The following is an 18,524-nucleotide window of genomic DNA, read 5'->3' on the forward strand; positions in this document are numbered from 1 at the left end:
AGACCAGCTTTGTGACAATATAGTGATTGACACAAATATGAGAGAGTTCCTGTTATCTGCAAGAATATTTTCAAAATTACATTCACTGTATTATCTTTAATTTTATATTTATTGTTATAGTTTGCTCCCCTGCACTAAGAAAGGATGGCAATAGTCAGGCCCTGAATCCATTCATTCATGGACAGAAATGTTGGTGCCATTTGGTCTTATCTTGATAATTTCATTAAATGTACTTCTATTTCTCACCAGTCTCTCACTTTTGCATGGTCACTGTCTGTCGTTTACCTTATCTTCCTGAGCTTTTCCATCTGCATCTTCAAAAATGAACTTCACATTGACCTGCATTACAAGCACACAGCTACATTTGCTTTATTAAGTTCCTTTCAATTGCCGTCACATTTTTTCCATTGGCAATGTTGAATAGTGACCTTGACCATCCTGACCTATTTCCTGTATTTTTGTTCTCCTATGCTCTTAGCAACACAACAGAAACAGGGTATTTCTTTCTCTCACTATCACCACGGTGGTCTTCTGAATTATCCAATCATTTTCTGCTGTCTACAATGCATTCCTACCACCAAATGTTATTCTGTTCCCCTCCCCTCACTGCTTTCCTAATGCAGGACTCTTTCCCTCCATCATTCACTCTTCCAGCTTTGGTTCCCTTTGCATTATTCTCTTATTGTTATAATAGATGCGACATCTATTTACTCATCTCTACCACCATTACTATGTAGAATTCTAAACACTCCTCGTGTGGAAAAAGTAATTAATGTGTGCTTCATTCAGTATAGTACACTGTCCTCACAAGTAATTACAGCTGAGGAAAACCATTTGGTCCATCTTAGCTCATTTTTATAGAATATTTTTGAAATCTTCCATTAGAACACTCTAAAATGATTGCATGGATATTGTCGATTGTTTGTTTTGGAATCTGTATCTTATCTTGACAACATTCACTGATAGAAAACCTAATGACAATGAGAGCCCTTCTTCAAGATGCCAGAATTTCTGCTCCCACCACCCCACCTCGCCTTCGGACCAGAAAACGAGCTGGACCTGTTTGCTGTGGCAGAATCTGAGGTAGCAGTCTGCAGCTGGGCCCTCAAATACTCAACTACCCAGAAGTCACTGGCCATTCGAAGGCCAGTATGAGTACAACCCCATCCGAGCACTAGCTTTGTTGAGGCCTCTGGAAATGGTCTTGTCAGAGCTGTTGAGCTTTAGGCTCCTTTGAGTAATAAATTACCCTTGGTTGACTTCTGGGTGAGAAATGAATGGAAGGCAATTATTAGGTTTGTCATTAGATTTATCACCGATATCACATTTTGGCTTACAGTGTGGTTTCATAATTTGTCAGAATGATATGGATGTAAAATTTGGCTGAATAGTTTAAATGTCCTTTACTTTCCCAGTAAGAGAATAGTGAAGGTTGCAATGAGGACTGTAAATAGAGAGGGATTTTGTGAAAGTTCTGAGGACAGGCGAATTGTGTAACAAACTCACCCCTCATATCTCTGGTTACAAGTTTGATGGCTGAGAGTGGTTTCCTTGCCTTTCTTGTCATCGTCCTTGTCATCATTGTTTGTGTTTCCTTGAAAACAGGCTTAAATGTGGTGAGATTGTGCAGCATGCAGTTTGCCACTATGATATGTGTTATGCCCCTCTGTGGAACACATTTTCAGGAGTCTTGGACATGTCAAGGCATTTGCTTGGGCATCTGGATTGTACTGCCTTGGCTTTTAATTATGTGTGGTGGGTTATTTGGAGTTGAAACAAGCCATTACAGTTTCCTTTTCATAATGGAACACTGTCACAGGATAAATGCATTGTCATGGTAATTCAAGTACTATATACAAATTTTGTATGGATTTGTTTCTGTGATTGGACATCATTCTTATACTTACAACGTGTATTTCAGTGTCCCTGAGGCAACATGTGTGTCGTACATCACACTTTTGATGCAGTAGAAGTCAGTCATTGATGCAAACCCCTGACCATTCTCATGCTGGCTGTTTAAGTCCATATGGAGAATGTATAAGCAAACACTGGTGAATTTACTTATTGTAGCTATGTGTTGCTAACTGGGAGATGCAATCCTCTGTAGTAGAATGGAAGGAGTTAATGGCATAGAAACGAAAGGCTGTGACTGATTGAGAACCGCTGGCAAAGTGCAATCCCCTGGCCCAGTAGGCAGCAGATCCTGTCACTGTGGTCTGCAGAGATAAGCTGCAGCCCTCCTCAAGATAGTCAGCTTTTCTGCTGCAGATTGAGGAATGTGGCTCTTAGCCTGACACACATTGTGCTGGGTAGGACCTCTTGCAAGCAATACCCCAAACCTCAGACTTACAATAGGTCCAGTTATCAGCCAGTGTTGGTTTCTGACACTGAAGCTGCTATTCTTCCGGCATTAGGTGTTCCTCTATCCAAAATAAGTTAGCGACAAGAACAGTTATGATCAGCAGTGATAAGGTAATATGGTAAAGAATGTGAAAAATAATTAATTTGGATACGAGAGACTCCTTTGGCGATCCAAAAAACATGATGGCACACCCATCCTCTAATGCAGCTCCTTAACCCATTCAGCAGTGATTCACTCAGAGCCTGGCTGCTTAAAATTGCTATGAAGTAGTCTGGCTCAGTTGATTTGCTGACCCCCATGGCAGATATTGATTGAAGAGGTAGTGAGAGTGCAGATATTCAAACATCCTGAAGGTGGGTGACACCATATAGTTCCAATACATTGGACATCTCGGTCAACTGCATATATTGTGTAGTTAGGATATCAATGGATAGAGGCATGTCAGGATACAAAAATGATGTTCCTTTGCTATTTCAACCAATCTCCCCACTCCTTTCCTTTTTGGTGACCAAACCCAAAACTGGTTCCTTAATTTATGCTTCTGGTAGTTATGGAGGAAAGACAAGAGAATGCAATTTTCCCTTTGAACTTAAAACTGCATAAAAATAAAACTGCAATAACATCTGAAAGGTTTTCTGATTAACATGTACATTGTCTCCATTTTAAATACTATTGAAGCTTTTCAACTTGGCAAGATCTAGTTTTGAAAACGTACCAGAAAATGGAAATAAATAGCACATTTCCAAGGAGGCAGTTCACTATATTTTCCCAAACTTCACAGTCAGAAACAATGCGTCATGTCTTATGTAATGCCCAATAACAAGGTATTTTCTCATTTTAGGAGAAATATTTGAATGTTTGAAAATTCAGCTTTAGTGTAACTTGATCTGTAAATCATTAGTGATTTATTTTAAATACTCTCACCATTGCAATTTGTATTGCAAAAATTTTAATACTAAATTTGTTTTGCTAAATGAACTTCAAGGGTTAACATTAAAACCTTAACAGTTCCTCAACTGACAGTCTTCTTAGCTTTGTTGTGATTTGACAGAATTACATTTAATGTACTGTAAAGGTAAATTTTCATGTCAAGCACACAAATGTGGTATATTCCTATTGCATATTTACTTTTCCCATAGCAATTATGCTAATTTTACTTTTTAAAAAAAGAGCCAGTTATAATGACAAAATAAGCAAAGAAGGTTGTAGCCATGACAACGTACTTTTGACGCAGACTGCTGCTGAGGAGAATCTGTCGCTATTGCTTCTTTCATGGATAATGTAAAAATTCATTTGTTTTGCCAATGCTTCCTGGATCTAGAATTCCACTTTTTGGGCCTTACCCTAGGTAAGATGTTGCTACAATTATATTTTGGAGTGCTTACTGTAATACAGTGTAACTCGTGAAATACAAATGACTGGTATAACCTATTACTGATATAATTACTACTGTGTAATGTGAGACATCAACGAATTGTGAATCGGGGCTTGTGGTTGCACTGCACTTGTTTCAAATAAACCAGGTCAGAATACTGACAAATTCCTTTCTATCCGCAGCCTACTGAAGAAAATTGAGAGAGAAACCTGGCGAGAAAGTGGTATTTCTCTAGTAGCCACTGTAACTCGCCTAATGGAAAGGTTGCTGGATTACAGGTGAGACTTAACAATTCTTGCTTTTACTGCATGTTGAAAAATTGGAAGGTGTAATCATTTTTTTTAAGCTTGAACAGAAAATTATGGTCTCAATTTTGTATTTACATTGGTAATGTAGGAGCTGAAATTCATATGATTGTACACTGTTTATCATTTCACTGGTTTCTACCTAGCGGAAGCACGATTGTGGACTCTTACTGTTTGTGCAAACAAACAACTATTACATGGCCAACAAAAAATTTTTGACACAATTTTCTTTTTTAATTTTGCGTTAAGTTCTATCGTTGCATTTTTTTTCCCATCATGTGGAACAATTTCCCTCATTAGTGTCAACGTCCTATTGATATGCTAAGAACTGCAGGGGACAGTGGTAATGTGAATAAACTGTAATTGCTTTCCATTTGCAGAGACTGCATGAAAGTGACAGAGGTTGATGGCAAAAAGATTGGCTGTACAGTTAGCCTGTTGGTCAGTATCTATTTAATTTATCTGTTCAATCCAAAAGGGACGGTTCTTGAATATAGCAATCATCTCCAAAAATCCTGAATTAAAAAGGACATTTGAATCGCTTGTAGTTATCAATTCAATTTGGTAGAGCTTTCTTTTAGGGTATTAACTTCGGCCAGCATGAAGCTGTGAAATGAGAGTTAAAGCTCATAATTGCCAATGCTACAATTGCCAATGCTACTGAATAACTGATCTTAGCAAGATCACCAGTGGTTAAATACCAAAATGAAATCTGGTTGTTGGCCACAGGGAAGGAACTAGTGGTTTGCTAGCAGCTGGTTTATTATGACATAGCTTTCATAAATTCTAGGCAAGTCAGTGGACTGGGTTGAAAACGGAAGCAAACGTTTTCCTTAACTCCTGAGTGACGTTCAAGACTTATCTCGTTAGCTATGATGCTGTTGTTGTTGCGATTGTAGACAGCATAACTCATTCTGTAGTAGCAGCACCTCTTGGCTTGATACTGTCAAATATTGACCTATGATAGCTTTAAACCTTTGGGATTAATGACTGAAAAGCTAGCTTTTGAAGTTGGCTTTTGGCCAGCTGGAGATTCCACCTGCAGAATGCGAGGTGTGACTTAAGAGGTAAATCAGAATGTCTGGGTTTTTTTCACCTTTTTTAGGGCACGATGCCTTGGAGATGGCCTGTATTAAGTTAGAAATGAAATCTAAATTGACAAGAGGGAAGAAGAAAAACTTGTCAGGCACACGCAATATATTTATCCTTTTTTAAACTTCAAACTGCTTTCTTAATTTTTGCATTATAGAGTTAATATTCAAAAAGATCATCCTGACATTTGATTATTATCACCACTTAATTCAGTATTACAGTTCGCAAGTTGTACATTTGAAAAAAAATGTCCAACTGAGAAGCTTGTTTTCACTGGAAGGATGGTAAAGAGAAGCATGAAATCTACACCCTTGTTTATTCTCATCCTTGAGCTGTTTGTATCCTTCATTGTACCTCCCCTGCCTTGAAAAACAACCCATGGGAAGGCCAATCAGCAGCTGATGCTTTGGATAGGCATAGAAAAAGCTGTAGAGATGTTGCATTGTGGCCACATCCTTCATTTACCTGACTTGTTTATTCATGCGAATGCACCAAACCATTTTTGATGATTTTATTGTGGTTTTGATAATCGTATGATCAAGTGTAGAACTTAGTCTGACGTGCATAGATCACATTCTCGTGTCGTCAGGAATGTTATTTTTGGCCTATTTTCATGTGTCATTTCCCTATGCTGAGAAAGTATAACATGGCAACTTGGTGATTATGAACTCTGCAATGTTTGCGTATTGGAGCATGTTATCCCGAAACAAAAAAGAGAAGAAAGTAATAAAATAGTGTTGGTGCATTAGGCATGTTAGAATAGATTTTTTTTATTCCAAGGACCTAAATTTGAATCAGGATGATAATCTTGTCTTCCTTCTGGAGAAAATGGTCCTGTGCGATCCTCCTAGTCAGAGCACAATACAAAAGTGCCCACAATTGGACACCAATTGAAAAGTCCCTTGGGGAAATCTAACAGAGGATCAAGGTAGGAAATGTAAGTGCTCTAGGGCTGCAAACTGGCTTTTCCCAGTCCTATGATGTACAGTTAACCAGGGGACTGACAAGTGGTGTGGGGAGGTCGGGGTAGCATGATTGACATTCTTTCACTGCTGTGCCATTTTTGACATGAAAAATGGCAAATCAGCTGCCTGCCCAGAGCCAAATTGAGCCACTTCAGGACTGCTTCCTGTCTCCATGGCATTTTGATGCTATCAGAATGATCCACTGGTGTGTAGGTGGCTGTCAGGTAAGCCATCATCTGGCATTCTTCGGCTCAAAGGAGAATTGGGTCTACCTTTGGTAAAGACCCCATCTGCCCTTAGTGACCCCTCACCAAGGCCTGCCTCCTAGCCCTGGTCCCATACCTCATTTCTCTGTCTGTTAAGGAACATGACCATCAACGTGCCTCATCCTCTCAATGCAGCTACAGCAACAATGTTGCTGCCTACGACTGGCCCAGCAGTGTGAGGAAATGAGCAACCATTTTTCGTGGCTGCTACCATGCGGTACCACTACCGATTGAAGCAGGGTTCCCACCCCATTACGTCTGACCTCCTCAGGACACCTGCTGCTTCTGCAAAATTTCATTGGATGATGTTGGAAGGCTGAAGTGAACACATCATTGGAGGAGAGAAGATGGAACTTTACTCTTCATTTGGAGAGTTCCTAGTTATGCCTTTGTGGAAACCATATCCACAAATAAGCCATGACCTTAACCAAAGTTATTTTTTGGGATTTGCCCAATTCCACAAAAACAATTAGCCCTCTTAGATAAGTTACGTCAAGCCACTTTGTAGTACAGAACTTGAATAATGCTGGGAAAAAGATACAATAATCAATGTTTTTCTTCTTGCACTCATCAAGATAGGCACAAGAATACAAAATGTCAAAGGAAACAGTAATTGAAACTGCATAAGAAATAATGGTATTTGATTGCAAATGAACTCTGGTCAGATATTGCTTTGGAAATGCACTGCGGAATAGTTTCCCCAAAGCTTATCATTATTTGTTAGGCTTACAAATTGGTCTGCTTATGTTTACTGGAAGCTACATTTATTCATACATAGGACCTGGTTCTCTGTAGGCAAAAGGAATTTGCCTCAGCATTGGGCTTTTTCAATGAAACAAATGTTTGAGGGACACTTCATTTCTTATGGCACATTTTGGCTAATCTGAGACAATTTGCCTTTTGAGTTTAAACAAAGCTGTGGAGTGAGAGTCCCCCTGTGCATTCTCCATTTCAATGCCTCAACCAAACATGTCCGATCTTGCAACCAATCAGTACTCTGTTACTTGAGCTGTATAAATTATTGTTCTCTTTGAAATTTGGGATTCTTGTATCTATCCTGATGAGTGCAAAACAAAAATCTTCAACAACATGTCTTTTTAATAAGCTACTTTATTTTCTTGTTTCTGGTTGTATGATTTTTATAGCTTAAGGTTACTATTTGTTTTCTCTGTATTAATATTGTCAGCAATTTTATAATATTTTCTAATACAAGTTAATTTTTTTCACTCATTTTCATTACCATGGGGGTTTTGGAAACAATGTATCGACCTGTATCTGGCCAGTCAAGATGATGGTAGAAATTATAAATGATATTTGATGTCTTCTTTTGATCAAAATGTCTTTTTTAACCTCAGGTTAATTTTGAGGCAAGGAAGAGTGTACAGTGAGAAGAAGTCCATCAATCTTTTGCTAAAATTTAGCCAAAGGCTGCATATTTCAAACAATGGCAAATACATTCCTGAACATTTCCTCTCTATTGAAAAATTTTGATTTTCTAATTCATTTATTACATAAAATGTTAATAGAATGTTAAGTGTAGATAATTTCAGACTTTTGGATATTACGTTACAGAACTTAGTTATTTACCTATTGTTATAAGGACAGTATTTAATTTACAGAACAGAATACAATGTAGATTAATCTTTCTTTTGGTGCCATTCTTTTAGTATTTAAATACTAACTTAGTAAGGATATCCTGTTACTCCACTATCCTTTACATTTTTATATGATCTATAGTACTGTATTATTAAAGATACATAAGCTATATAGAGATACTTAATCACATCAATATTTTTATGAAATTTTATTCAGTATTTGAAATTTAATTTACACCAAAACACAGAAGAGAAAGAAAGATTTATGTGTAGATTCTTGTTTAGAAGTTTAAAAAGAACTCTTACTGTAAACATTTTTTAATAACAGATTTCCAATTGATTTACAGAATTTTTATAAAACAGAAATAAACAAAGAAGAAATGTATATCCGCTACATTCATAAGCTGTATGATTTGCACTTAAAGGCACAAAACTTCACAGGTATGTTGTGGCTTAACAGGGCAATTGTATTTGCTTAATTTCTAGTTGCTCAGTGGTTTTAGTTCAGGTTCTCTCAGAGCAGGGTATGAGTTGTTCACGTTTTGTTACGAAGAGTGAAAATTTTATTTGACTATGCCTTCAGCGTAGAAAATGGCACTTGATGAAAAGATACCTTTCTTCCAGCCTTTAGAGGCTGTATATAAATGTGAATTACTGTTATCTTCCTTGCATATTTGTAGCTTATTTTAATTTTGTGAGCTTGAATTATTTATCAAGATGATTCATCCTTTTATTTTGCAAGATCTCCTTTTTAAGAAGGAACTGCTTGAGTTGCCCTGTCTTTCTTAAGGCTGATCACGGTGCATTCTTCTCTGAAATGGCAGATGAAACATACATTTCAACTCACACTTACATGACATCGAACCTGCAGCATAAACCCCTCATTACACTTAAAAGACAAGACGTTATAAAGAGGAGAGGAGGAAATAAGACTCAGCAATATTTCAGTTCTCAGGAGTGTGGGTTGGAAAAATGGCAAAGTTCTGAAAAAGTTGAAGCTTTTTTAAGTATGAGCATGAGAAGTTAAGAAAGACATGAGAAATAGTTTTCAGTAAGATGAGACAGAAGTAGAAATGAGTCAGATAGTTGAGGTGCAAACAGGTATTGTGGTGATAAATTGGGTATAGAAATTGATGATCACCACCTCAAGGGTTAGGCAACAATTTTAACAGTGGGAGACTTTCCTGCACATTCCAAACACGTCATCTACTGTATCTGTTGCTCTCGATGTGGTCTCTTCTGCACTGAGACAGGATAGCAACTCACAGAACATTTCAGGGAACATTGCTCGGACACTCACCAAACAAACCCACCACCCTGTGGTCAACCACTTCAACTGCCTCTCCCACTCCACCAAGGACATGTAGGTCCTGGGCCATCTCCATCACCAGATCCAAGCAACCTGATGCCTGGAGGAAGAACGCCTCATCTTCTGCCTTGAGACCCTCTAATCATATGGCATCAATGTCAAATTCACCAGTTTCCTCATCTCCCCTTTCCTGACCTCTATCCCAGATCCAACCCTCCAACTCGGCATTGTCCTACTGTCCATCTTCCTTCCTACCTATCCACTCCACCCTCCCCTCCGACATATCACTGTCACCCCCTCTCCAACTGCATCTACCTATCGCGTTCCCAGCTACATTTCCCAACCCCATCCCCACCATCCTATTTGTCTCTCAGCAGCATCCCCCCCCCCCCCACCCCCCCCACCCACCCTCCCCGAGCATTCCTGAAGAAGGGCTTATGCCCGAAACATAGACTCTCCTGCTCCTCAGAAGCTGCCTGACCTGCTGTGCATTTACAGCGCCACACTTTTCACCTCTGATCTCCAGCATCTGCAGTGCACATTTTCTGACAGACAGAGACAGTACAGGGAGGGAGTTAAAATGCCAAAGATAGTAAATTTGTCTGCAATGTATTGGGTAAGTAAACACTTTTATGGTACAAGATTGTGTTGGAAATGAGTGTTCCAAATTGAGAGACTTTATTAATAAAAGTATTTTTCAATACCCAGTGCACCCAGAGGCATGGTTTAAATTGATCAGTTTCCAAGGATTCGGGGCATCTGAGACTAATTGGAGAAGCAGCTGTGTACTTTTCACACTCTACTCATGAGCAAGGAAAAGCAGGAGTGTCTCTCAGTGCTTGAAGGAATCCGTCAACCTACCTTCGACCAAACACAACCTCTTTCTGTCCATGTGCTAGAAGTCCCAATCTTCCCATCTTGTCCTTCTTGCCATGACTGCCTTTCTTCTCAAGCCCCTCACCCCGAGTTCCAATCAATTCTTCTTGCTCCTTTTATTATCTCTGCTCTTCCCCACCTGCATCTAGCTCTTGGAAGGATGTTGGGAAACTTGAAAGGGTTCAGAAAAGATTTATGAGCTTGTTGCCAGGGTTGGAGGGTTTGAGCTATAGGGAGAGGTTGAATAGGGTGGGGCTGTTTTCCCTGGAACTTTGGAGGCTGAGGGGTGACCTTATTTAGGTTTATAAAATCATGAGGGGCATGGATAGAATAAGTAGACAATGCCTTTTCCCTGGGGTGGGGGAGTCCAGAACTAACAAAGAACAAAGAAAATTTACAGCCCAGGAACAGGCCCTTCGACCCTCCAAGCCTGAGCTGATCCAAATGTACTGTCCAAACCTGTCGGTCAATTCCTAAGCATCTGTATCGCTCTGCTTCCCATCTGCTCATGCATTTGTCCAGAAGCATCTTAAATGAATCTACCATGCCTGCCTTTACCACCTCTGCTGGCAACCTGTTCCAAACGCCCACCATCCACTGTATGAAGTATTTACAGTGTGTATCCCCCTTAAACTTTGCACCTCTCACCTTGAAAGCGTGACCTCTCATTATTGAATCCTTCACCCTGGGAAAAAACATGTCTCTATCCACCCTGTCTATACCCTTCATGATTTTGTAAACCTCAATCAAGTCCCCCCCCATCTCCTTTTTTTTCTAACCTACACAACCTTTCGTCATAGCTAGCACCTTCCATACCAGGCAACATCCTCATAAACCTTCTCTGCACCCTTTCCAAAGAATCCAGATCGTTTTGGTAATGTGGTGACTAGAACTGCTCTAAATGCGGCCGAACCAATGCCTTGTACAATTTTTACATGACTTGCCAGCTCTTGTATTCAATATCCCATCCAATGAAGGCAAGCACACTATATGCCTTCTTGACCACTCTATCCAGCTGTGCAGCAACCTTCAGGGTACAATGGACCCGCACCCCCAGATCTCTCTGCCCATCAACTTTTCCCAAGGCTCTTCCATTCATTGTATAACTCACTCTAGAATTAGTCTTGCCTAAATGCATCACCTCACATTTTTTCTGGATTGAAAACCATCTGCCACTTTTCCACCCAACTCTCCAGTCTGCCTATATCTTCCTGTACTCTCTGACAGTCTCTTATGCATTCTGCTACTCCACCAATCTTCATGTCATCTGCAAACTTGCTAATCATACCAACAGTGCCCTCTTCCAGATCATTTATGTATATTACAAATAACAGTGGCCCCAACACTGACTCCTGTGGAACACCACTGGTCAACTTTCTCCATTTTGAGAAACTCCCTTCAACTGCTACTCTGTCTCCTGTCGCTCAACCAGTTCTTTATCCACCTATCTAGAACACCCTGCACACCATGTGACTTCATTTTTCCATTAGTCTACCATGGGGAACCTTATCAAATGCCTTACTAAAGTCCATGTATATGACATCTACAGCCCTTCCTTCATCTATCAACTTGGTCACTTCCTCGAAGAACTCTATTAAGTTGGTACGGCACTATCTCCCCTGCACAAAACCATGTTGCCTATCACTGATAAGCCCATTCTTTTCTAAATATAAATAGATCCTATCCCTCAGTACCCTCTCCAGCAACTTTCCCACTACTGACATCAGGCTCACTGGTATGCAGTTACCTGGAATATCCCTGCTACCCTTCTTGTCCCGGGGGACAACGTGAGCAGTCCTCCGGCATCTCACCTCTATTTAAGGATGCCACAAAGATATCTGTCAGGGCCCCAGCTATTTCCCCTCTCACCTCCCTCAGCAACCTGGGACAATCCCATCTTGTCCTGGGGATTTGTCCATCTTAATAACCTCTAGCCTACCCAACACATCTTCCCTACTTATGTCAACGTGATCCAGACTAATCAAACCTCTATCTCTCATCTCAACATTCATCATGTTCCTCTCCTCAGTGAACACTGATGCAAAGTAATCATTCAGAATCTCACTCATTCTCTCAGGTTCAACACCACAGCCTTCCTTCATTATCCTTTAGTGGACCAATCCTTTCTCTAGTTACCCGCTTGCTTCTTATATAAGAACAAAATGCTTTGGGAGTCTCCTTAATTCTGCTCGCTAAGGCTATTTCATGACCCTTTTAAGCCCGCTTGATTCCTCATTTAAGACTGATCCTACTCTTCCAATATTCCTCCAGGGCCCATTCTGTTCTTAGCTGCCTAGATCTTATGTACGTTTCCTTTTTCCTCTTGGCTAGTTGTACAATTTCTCCTATCATCCATGGTTCACGAATCTTGCCCTTCCTATCCTTTGCCTTCAATGGGACATGCCTATCCTGCACCATCTTTAACTTTGAAAGCCTTCCACATCTCAAATGTGGACTTCCCTTCAAATAGCTGTGTCCAATCCACATTTCGGAGCTCCTGCCTAATTTTGATATAATTGGCCTTGGCCCAGTTTAGTACTCTTCCCTTAGGACCACTCCTTTATCTACAAGAATTCTAAAACTTACAGAATTGTGGTCACTGTTCCCAAAGAAGTCCCCCACCTCAACTTCTACCACCTGTCCTGGCTCATTCCCCAACACCAGGTCCAATATTGCCCCTTCCCTCGTCGGACTATAGACATACTGCTCTAGAAAACTCTCCTGAACGCTTCTTACGAATCCTACCCTATCCAGACCTCTGACGTTAAGTGTATCCCAGTCAATGTTGGGAAAGTTAAAATCTCCCATCACCACTACCCTATTGCCTCTACATCTTTCCATAATCTGTTTTCTTATTTGTTCTTCTACCTCAGGCTCACTGTTGGGAGGCTGTAAAACAGCCACAACAGTGTAACTGCACCTTTCTTATTTCTTAGCTCCACCCATAATGCCTCACTGTCCAAGATCTCTATAGTGTGCTCCTTTAGCACAGCCGTGATATCGTCCTTGACCGGAATGCGACTCCATGATTCTTATAGTCTCCAGTTTCCACCTTGCTGGCTACTTGTCTTCTCTTCTTGTTCCCAGCCCCTGCCATATTAGTTTAAAACCTCCCCAACAGCAGTAGCAAAAAAATTCCCCCAAAGACATGGTTCTGGTCTGGTTCAGATGTAGCCTGTCCATTTTATAATTGTCCCACCTTCCCCCGAACCGGTCCCAATGTCCACCCTCCCCTTTTAGAATGCTCTGCAGCTGATTGGTGACATCCCTGACCTGAGCACCAGGGAGGCAACATACCATCTGGGAGTCCTGTTTTCGGCCACAGAACCGCCTATCTACTCCCCTCACCATAGAATCCCCTATGACTATGGTCCTATGAGGTTTCTTTCCACCCTTCTGAACAGTAGTGCCCACCACGGTGCCATGATCCTGGCATCTGCTGCCTTCCCCTGGTGAGCCATCTCCCCCAACAGTATCCAAAACGGTATACCTGTTTTGGAGGGAGATGACCGCAGGGGACACCTGCACTGCCTGCCTACTCTTTTTCTGCCTTTTGGTCACCCATTCACCATCTCCCTCAACAACTCTAACCTGCGGTGTGACCAGTTCACTAAACGTGCTATCCACAACCTCCTCAGCATCGCGGATGCTCCACAGTGAGTCCATCTGCAGCTTCAGAGCCGTCATGCTGTCAAACAAGAGTTGCAGCTGGACACACTTCTTGCACGTGTAAGAGTCAGAAATATCAGACACGTTCCTAAGGTCCCACATCAGGCAAGAGGCACATGTCATGGGTCTGAGGACACCTGCCATTGTAAGCTTCGCTTTATATGAACTAATTAAACCAACAATGCACTTAAATATATGAAAAAGAAAAAAATGAAAGCCTCAGAGACTTTTTATTCTGGTGAGAGGAGGGGTGGGATGGAGAGACTACATATGTAGTATCTCAGGTTTAGCCACTGCCCAAATATAAATTATTCACTCCACCTTCTCTCCTCGCCGCTCTGTCAAAATGGAGGCCCAACTCCTGAGGAAAGTCCCTTTTTAAGTGGAAAAACTTACCCTTCCTGGCAGCCCTCACTTCACTCCACCTTCTCCCCTCGTTGCTCTGTCAAAACTAGATGACGTGGATTTAAGGTGAAAGGGGAAAGATATAAAAGGAACCTAAGGAGCAATGTTTTCATGCAGAGGGTGGCGCATGTATGGAATGAATTGCCAGAGGAAGTGGTGGAGGCTGGTACAATTGCATTATTTAAAAGGCATCTGAATAAATATATGAATAGGATGGGTTCAGAGGAATATGGGCCAAGTGCTGGCAAATGGGACGAGATTAGGTTTGGATATCTGGTTGGCACGGACAAGTTGGACCGAAGGGCCTGTTTCTGTGCTTTACATCTCTATGACTCTATGACCTCTCAAAAACACTCAGCTCCCTTCTGTGAGCCTCCGGACGAAGCACTGCTCAAGTTTCTGCTTTCTGTTATATGTGCAAGTTTCCTTGTGTTGGTGATGTTACAAACACATCAACTTAGACCCTGTTTATCACCCACTGAGAAAAAGAACAGGAAATGACATCACCATAGGAAATGACGTCACCACAGGAGATGATATCACCAACCCAAGGAAACCCAAACATATAAATAGAAAGCAGGAAACACCAGCAGTGCTTCATCCAGAGGCTGACTGAAGATGTTACCTGGTATGGGACAAAACGTCTGAAAATGAACCTTGCAACTCAGCGAGCAAACTATATTCTGAGGGCAAAGGCACTTGGTGTGATGATGCAAAATTCCAATTAAAAACCAATAAGAACAGCAATATTGTCATGTTAGATCATTTGTTTACAAATAATATGAAGTTAATACATTTATATTTTACTTGCTAAGAATACACTCATTATCTTGTTCAGCATATAGAATCCCCCAGTGTGGAAGCAGGCCATTCAGCCCATTGAGTCTATGTGACCCTCTGTACAGCATCCCACCCAAATCCATCCCTCTACTTTATCACTGTAATCCTGCATTTTCCGTGGCTAATTCAACTCGCCTGTACATTCCTAAACCCTGCAATTTAACATTGCCAATCTACCTAACCTGCCTACCTTTGAGACTGTGGGAGGAAACCCATGCAGACACAGGGAGAATGTGCAGACTCTATACAGACAGTCACCTGAGGCTGGAATCGAACCCAGATTCCCTGCCCTATGGAAAATGCTGACTATACATGAATTACCCCCTGTTAATATGCATAAATTGGAAAATAATTGCATTTTATTCTAATGTTTAAAGATAAATGTGATGGTAGAATGCATCTTCCAGGCACCTTATTTAGGTATATTTAAAAGTATATTTTGAACTTCATCAGAAAATTTACAACATTTTCAGTTTCCATGACTTTCATAGTTCTGATAAATTTTGCCATGCAGAGACTAACAGTGAAAATTCAAAACACTTTCAAAGGAGTACAATGAGATGCAATTTCCTCTTCCGTCCTAAGAGAATTTCTACAAGCAACAACATAGATCAAACTAGCCTTTGTTCATCTGTAAGCCATAAACATTTTTGAACCTCCTGCACATGCCTAATAATGTGGAAAAAGCCCCTGACAGCTCATTAACTGATATTTTAAAATGTTTTTAAAAATATCATCCAAGTTGGGAATAGATAATGCATTTCAAAAAGATAATGTCAACTTTGTTTATTAGAATGAACAATACTCATTTATTATTTTTATACTGGACAGGATGCAACCAATTTTGATTGGCCAAAAGGCATGGATTCCCTCTTCCTTAGAATCAGAGGGCAGGTTTGATAAATTATAATCCAAAATCACATGATGACACACACTAACAAATGGTCCCATTTAGCAGGTGAAATAAATGAATATTGTATTATTCATTAACTTTTCATTTTAATATTATGAAACATTAACATATTTAAAGAAATGTTGTTTTGTTTTGTAACTTCACTCATGGTTTCTCATTGTGGATATCTGTTCAACACTATTCTGTAACACAGAAGCTGCATACACACTGCTTTTGTACGATGAGCTCCTGGAGTGGTCAGAGAGGCCTCTGCGAGAATTCCTTCATTACCCAATGCAGACTGAGTGGCAGCGCAAGGAGATTCTTCATCTGACCATCATCCAGAACTTTGACAAAGGCAAAGTAAGTTCAATAATTGCAGTTTATGTCTATATGCTAAGCTTTGCATTTGGTCTCCGCTAACTGCTGTGCAAAGCAAATCCCAAATATTTATTCTCTCTCTTTCGCTTATTTTCAGTGCCCTTAAACGTTTTAAACCCAATTCTCAATTGCAATGTCCTAATCAAATGTTGCTAATGTGTTTATGAACTTATTGATTCATTGTGTGCTTTTAGTCCAGTTGCAGTTTTTCATATGTTTCTGTTCAAGAATATGAAATCTGAGGGCTTTACATACCTAAGAATGCAGCTTTGCAAACTGTTAATAAATTTATGCCTTCTGCATAGCACCTCATCAAACGTATATCCACGTTTTTACATGTGTAGGTGTTAAAGCACTGGAACATTTATTAGTATCCAGGATGCATCATCTCCCCCGCTATTCTGCTGCCATTCTTTTCATAGATGGCATTTCCCTATTCAGTATTCACTGTCTATCATTGCAGTGTGCTCTTTGCTGTAATAGAGTCTAAGGTTATTGAGGTTTATAGTTGAATGTTACAAATGCCTCATTTTTAATAGCTCATTGCATCCTTCAGAACTGCAATTATATACTGTCGTTTCTATAAAATAAAACTGTAATCAGGGTTAAACCTAACTATTTTAAGGGTGTTGGTTCAAATGCTTTGAATTAATATTTTTAAGTTGAAATATATTTCACCAATATACCTTGCTCTAGGATAATATTTGCAGTGCTTGATAAGTGTTCCTTATGAAACTGTATTCCTCAGTAAACTGATGACTACTCCTGGCTCCGAGATTATCTGATGTTGTTCATGGTTCTCTTCCTTCAGGTATTTTTTTTCTTCACAACTGCAGTCATCACATGGCTCGTTAAAAGACAAATTTTTGACCTTTTTATTCTTGCTAGTTATTGCTCCTTCTTCAATCTGCCTTTCCTCTTTCTCAAAAACCTTGCATATGCCATTGCATCCAAATACTTGCACATTTTATTTCAGGAACTACTCATTTGAATCCATCAAGTCCGGTTTCCTCCTGCCACAGTACTGAAATTTTCTTCTTCACAGTCACAATTCAAGTCCTATGTGGCTATGACCATGGGAAATAATCCCTCTCATGCTCCATCCACTTATACCTTTTTGATATAGTTTGTCACATTATCTTCTTCCTCAGGGGCTGTTACACATTCTTTCTTATTCATTGTAGCTTCTGTAGCATTACTTCTGGTGCCCCTCAATGATCTGTTATTGGCTTCTGCCTAATTCTCATCAAAATGTTGTCTCCTTGTGAAATGATTCAAAAACACAGCATCAACTTCCGTACGTACACTGACAACAGCCAAATCCTCCTCTTCACTGCAACTCTCAACAACTCCACGGTCTCCAAATTATTAGACTGCTTACCCCAACATCCAGGACTGCATGAACAGAAATATGCTTCAACTAACTGGAGTGAACACTGAATCTATTGATTTCAAAACCAAATTCAATCTCTTTCCAAAATTACCAACTCCATTCTTCTTCTTGGTAATTGTCTGAGGCTGAACTGCACAGTTAATGCTTAGTTTGCAAGAGGATGATTGCCAAGACTACCTATTTCCATCACTGTAACAAAAACTGTACCCTCTGCTCCTCCTCCCTCCCCCACCCTCATCCTGTCTTTAACTCATATTCTGCAAATCCCTGATCCTTGCCTTGTTATTATCTCAAGACATGACTATATCCATATGCTGCTGGCCAACCTCCCGCATTCTATCTTCGATAGACTCAAAACATTCCAAAATTCTGCTGCATTGTCCTATCTTGCATAAAGTCATGTTTGCTCATAATCCGTGTGTTCGCTGTTCTATCTTGGTTCACGTTAAGTAGTGACCCAAATTAAAACGCTTGTCTTGTTCTCAAGTAACATAACTTTCCCTATCTCTGTACTGTCCTCCTGCTCTAAAGCCCTCTGAGAAATCTGCCATCTCCATTTCTGACTGCCTGTACATCTCTAATTTTAATCATTCCACCGTGTTTTAGCTGCCTCACCTTAAAGCTCTAGCATTTCTTCCCTATACTAATTTACCTTTGATTCCTCAGTTATGATGCTACTTAAAATCTACCTGTTTGTCCAAGCCCTAAAGTTTCCTTATGTCAGCGTGTCATTCTCTCTCTCTAACCGTCCTGGGAAGTACCTGCAGATTTTTGATGTGAAATAGAAATAGCTCTTGTT

General features: G+C 40.2%; 1 protein-coding gene across 1 annotated transcript in view; it reads left to right on the plus strand.

Moving 5' to 3' along the window:
* Positions 1–18,524, plus strand: part of dock4 (dedicator of cytokinesis 4) — a 458,861-nt gene that overhangs the window by 348,796 nt on the left and 91,541 nt on the right. Inside the window, exons 33-36 of the mRNA XM_060839361.1 lie at positions 3,920–4,015; positions 4,423–4,483; positions 8,308–8,401; positions 16,166–16,314. Of these exons, the coding sequence (XP_060695344.1) occupies positions 3,920–4,015; positions 4,423–4,483; positions 8,308–8,401; positions 16,166–16,314 (400 nt within the window). The remainder of the gene's footprint in view (positions 1–3,919; positions 4,016–4,422; positions 4,484–8,307; positions 8,402–16,165; positions 16,315–18,524) is intronic.

This window comes from Hemiscyllium ocellatum, chromosome 19 (genome assembly GCF_020745735.1).
Source record: "Hemiscyllium ocellatum isolate sHemOce1 chromosome 19, sHemOce1.pat.X.cur, whole genome shotgun sequence".
Taxonomy (NCBI): Eukaryota; Metazoa; Chordata; class Chondrichthyes; order Orectolobiformes; family Hemiscylliidae; genus Hemiscyllium; species Hemiscyllium ocellatum.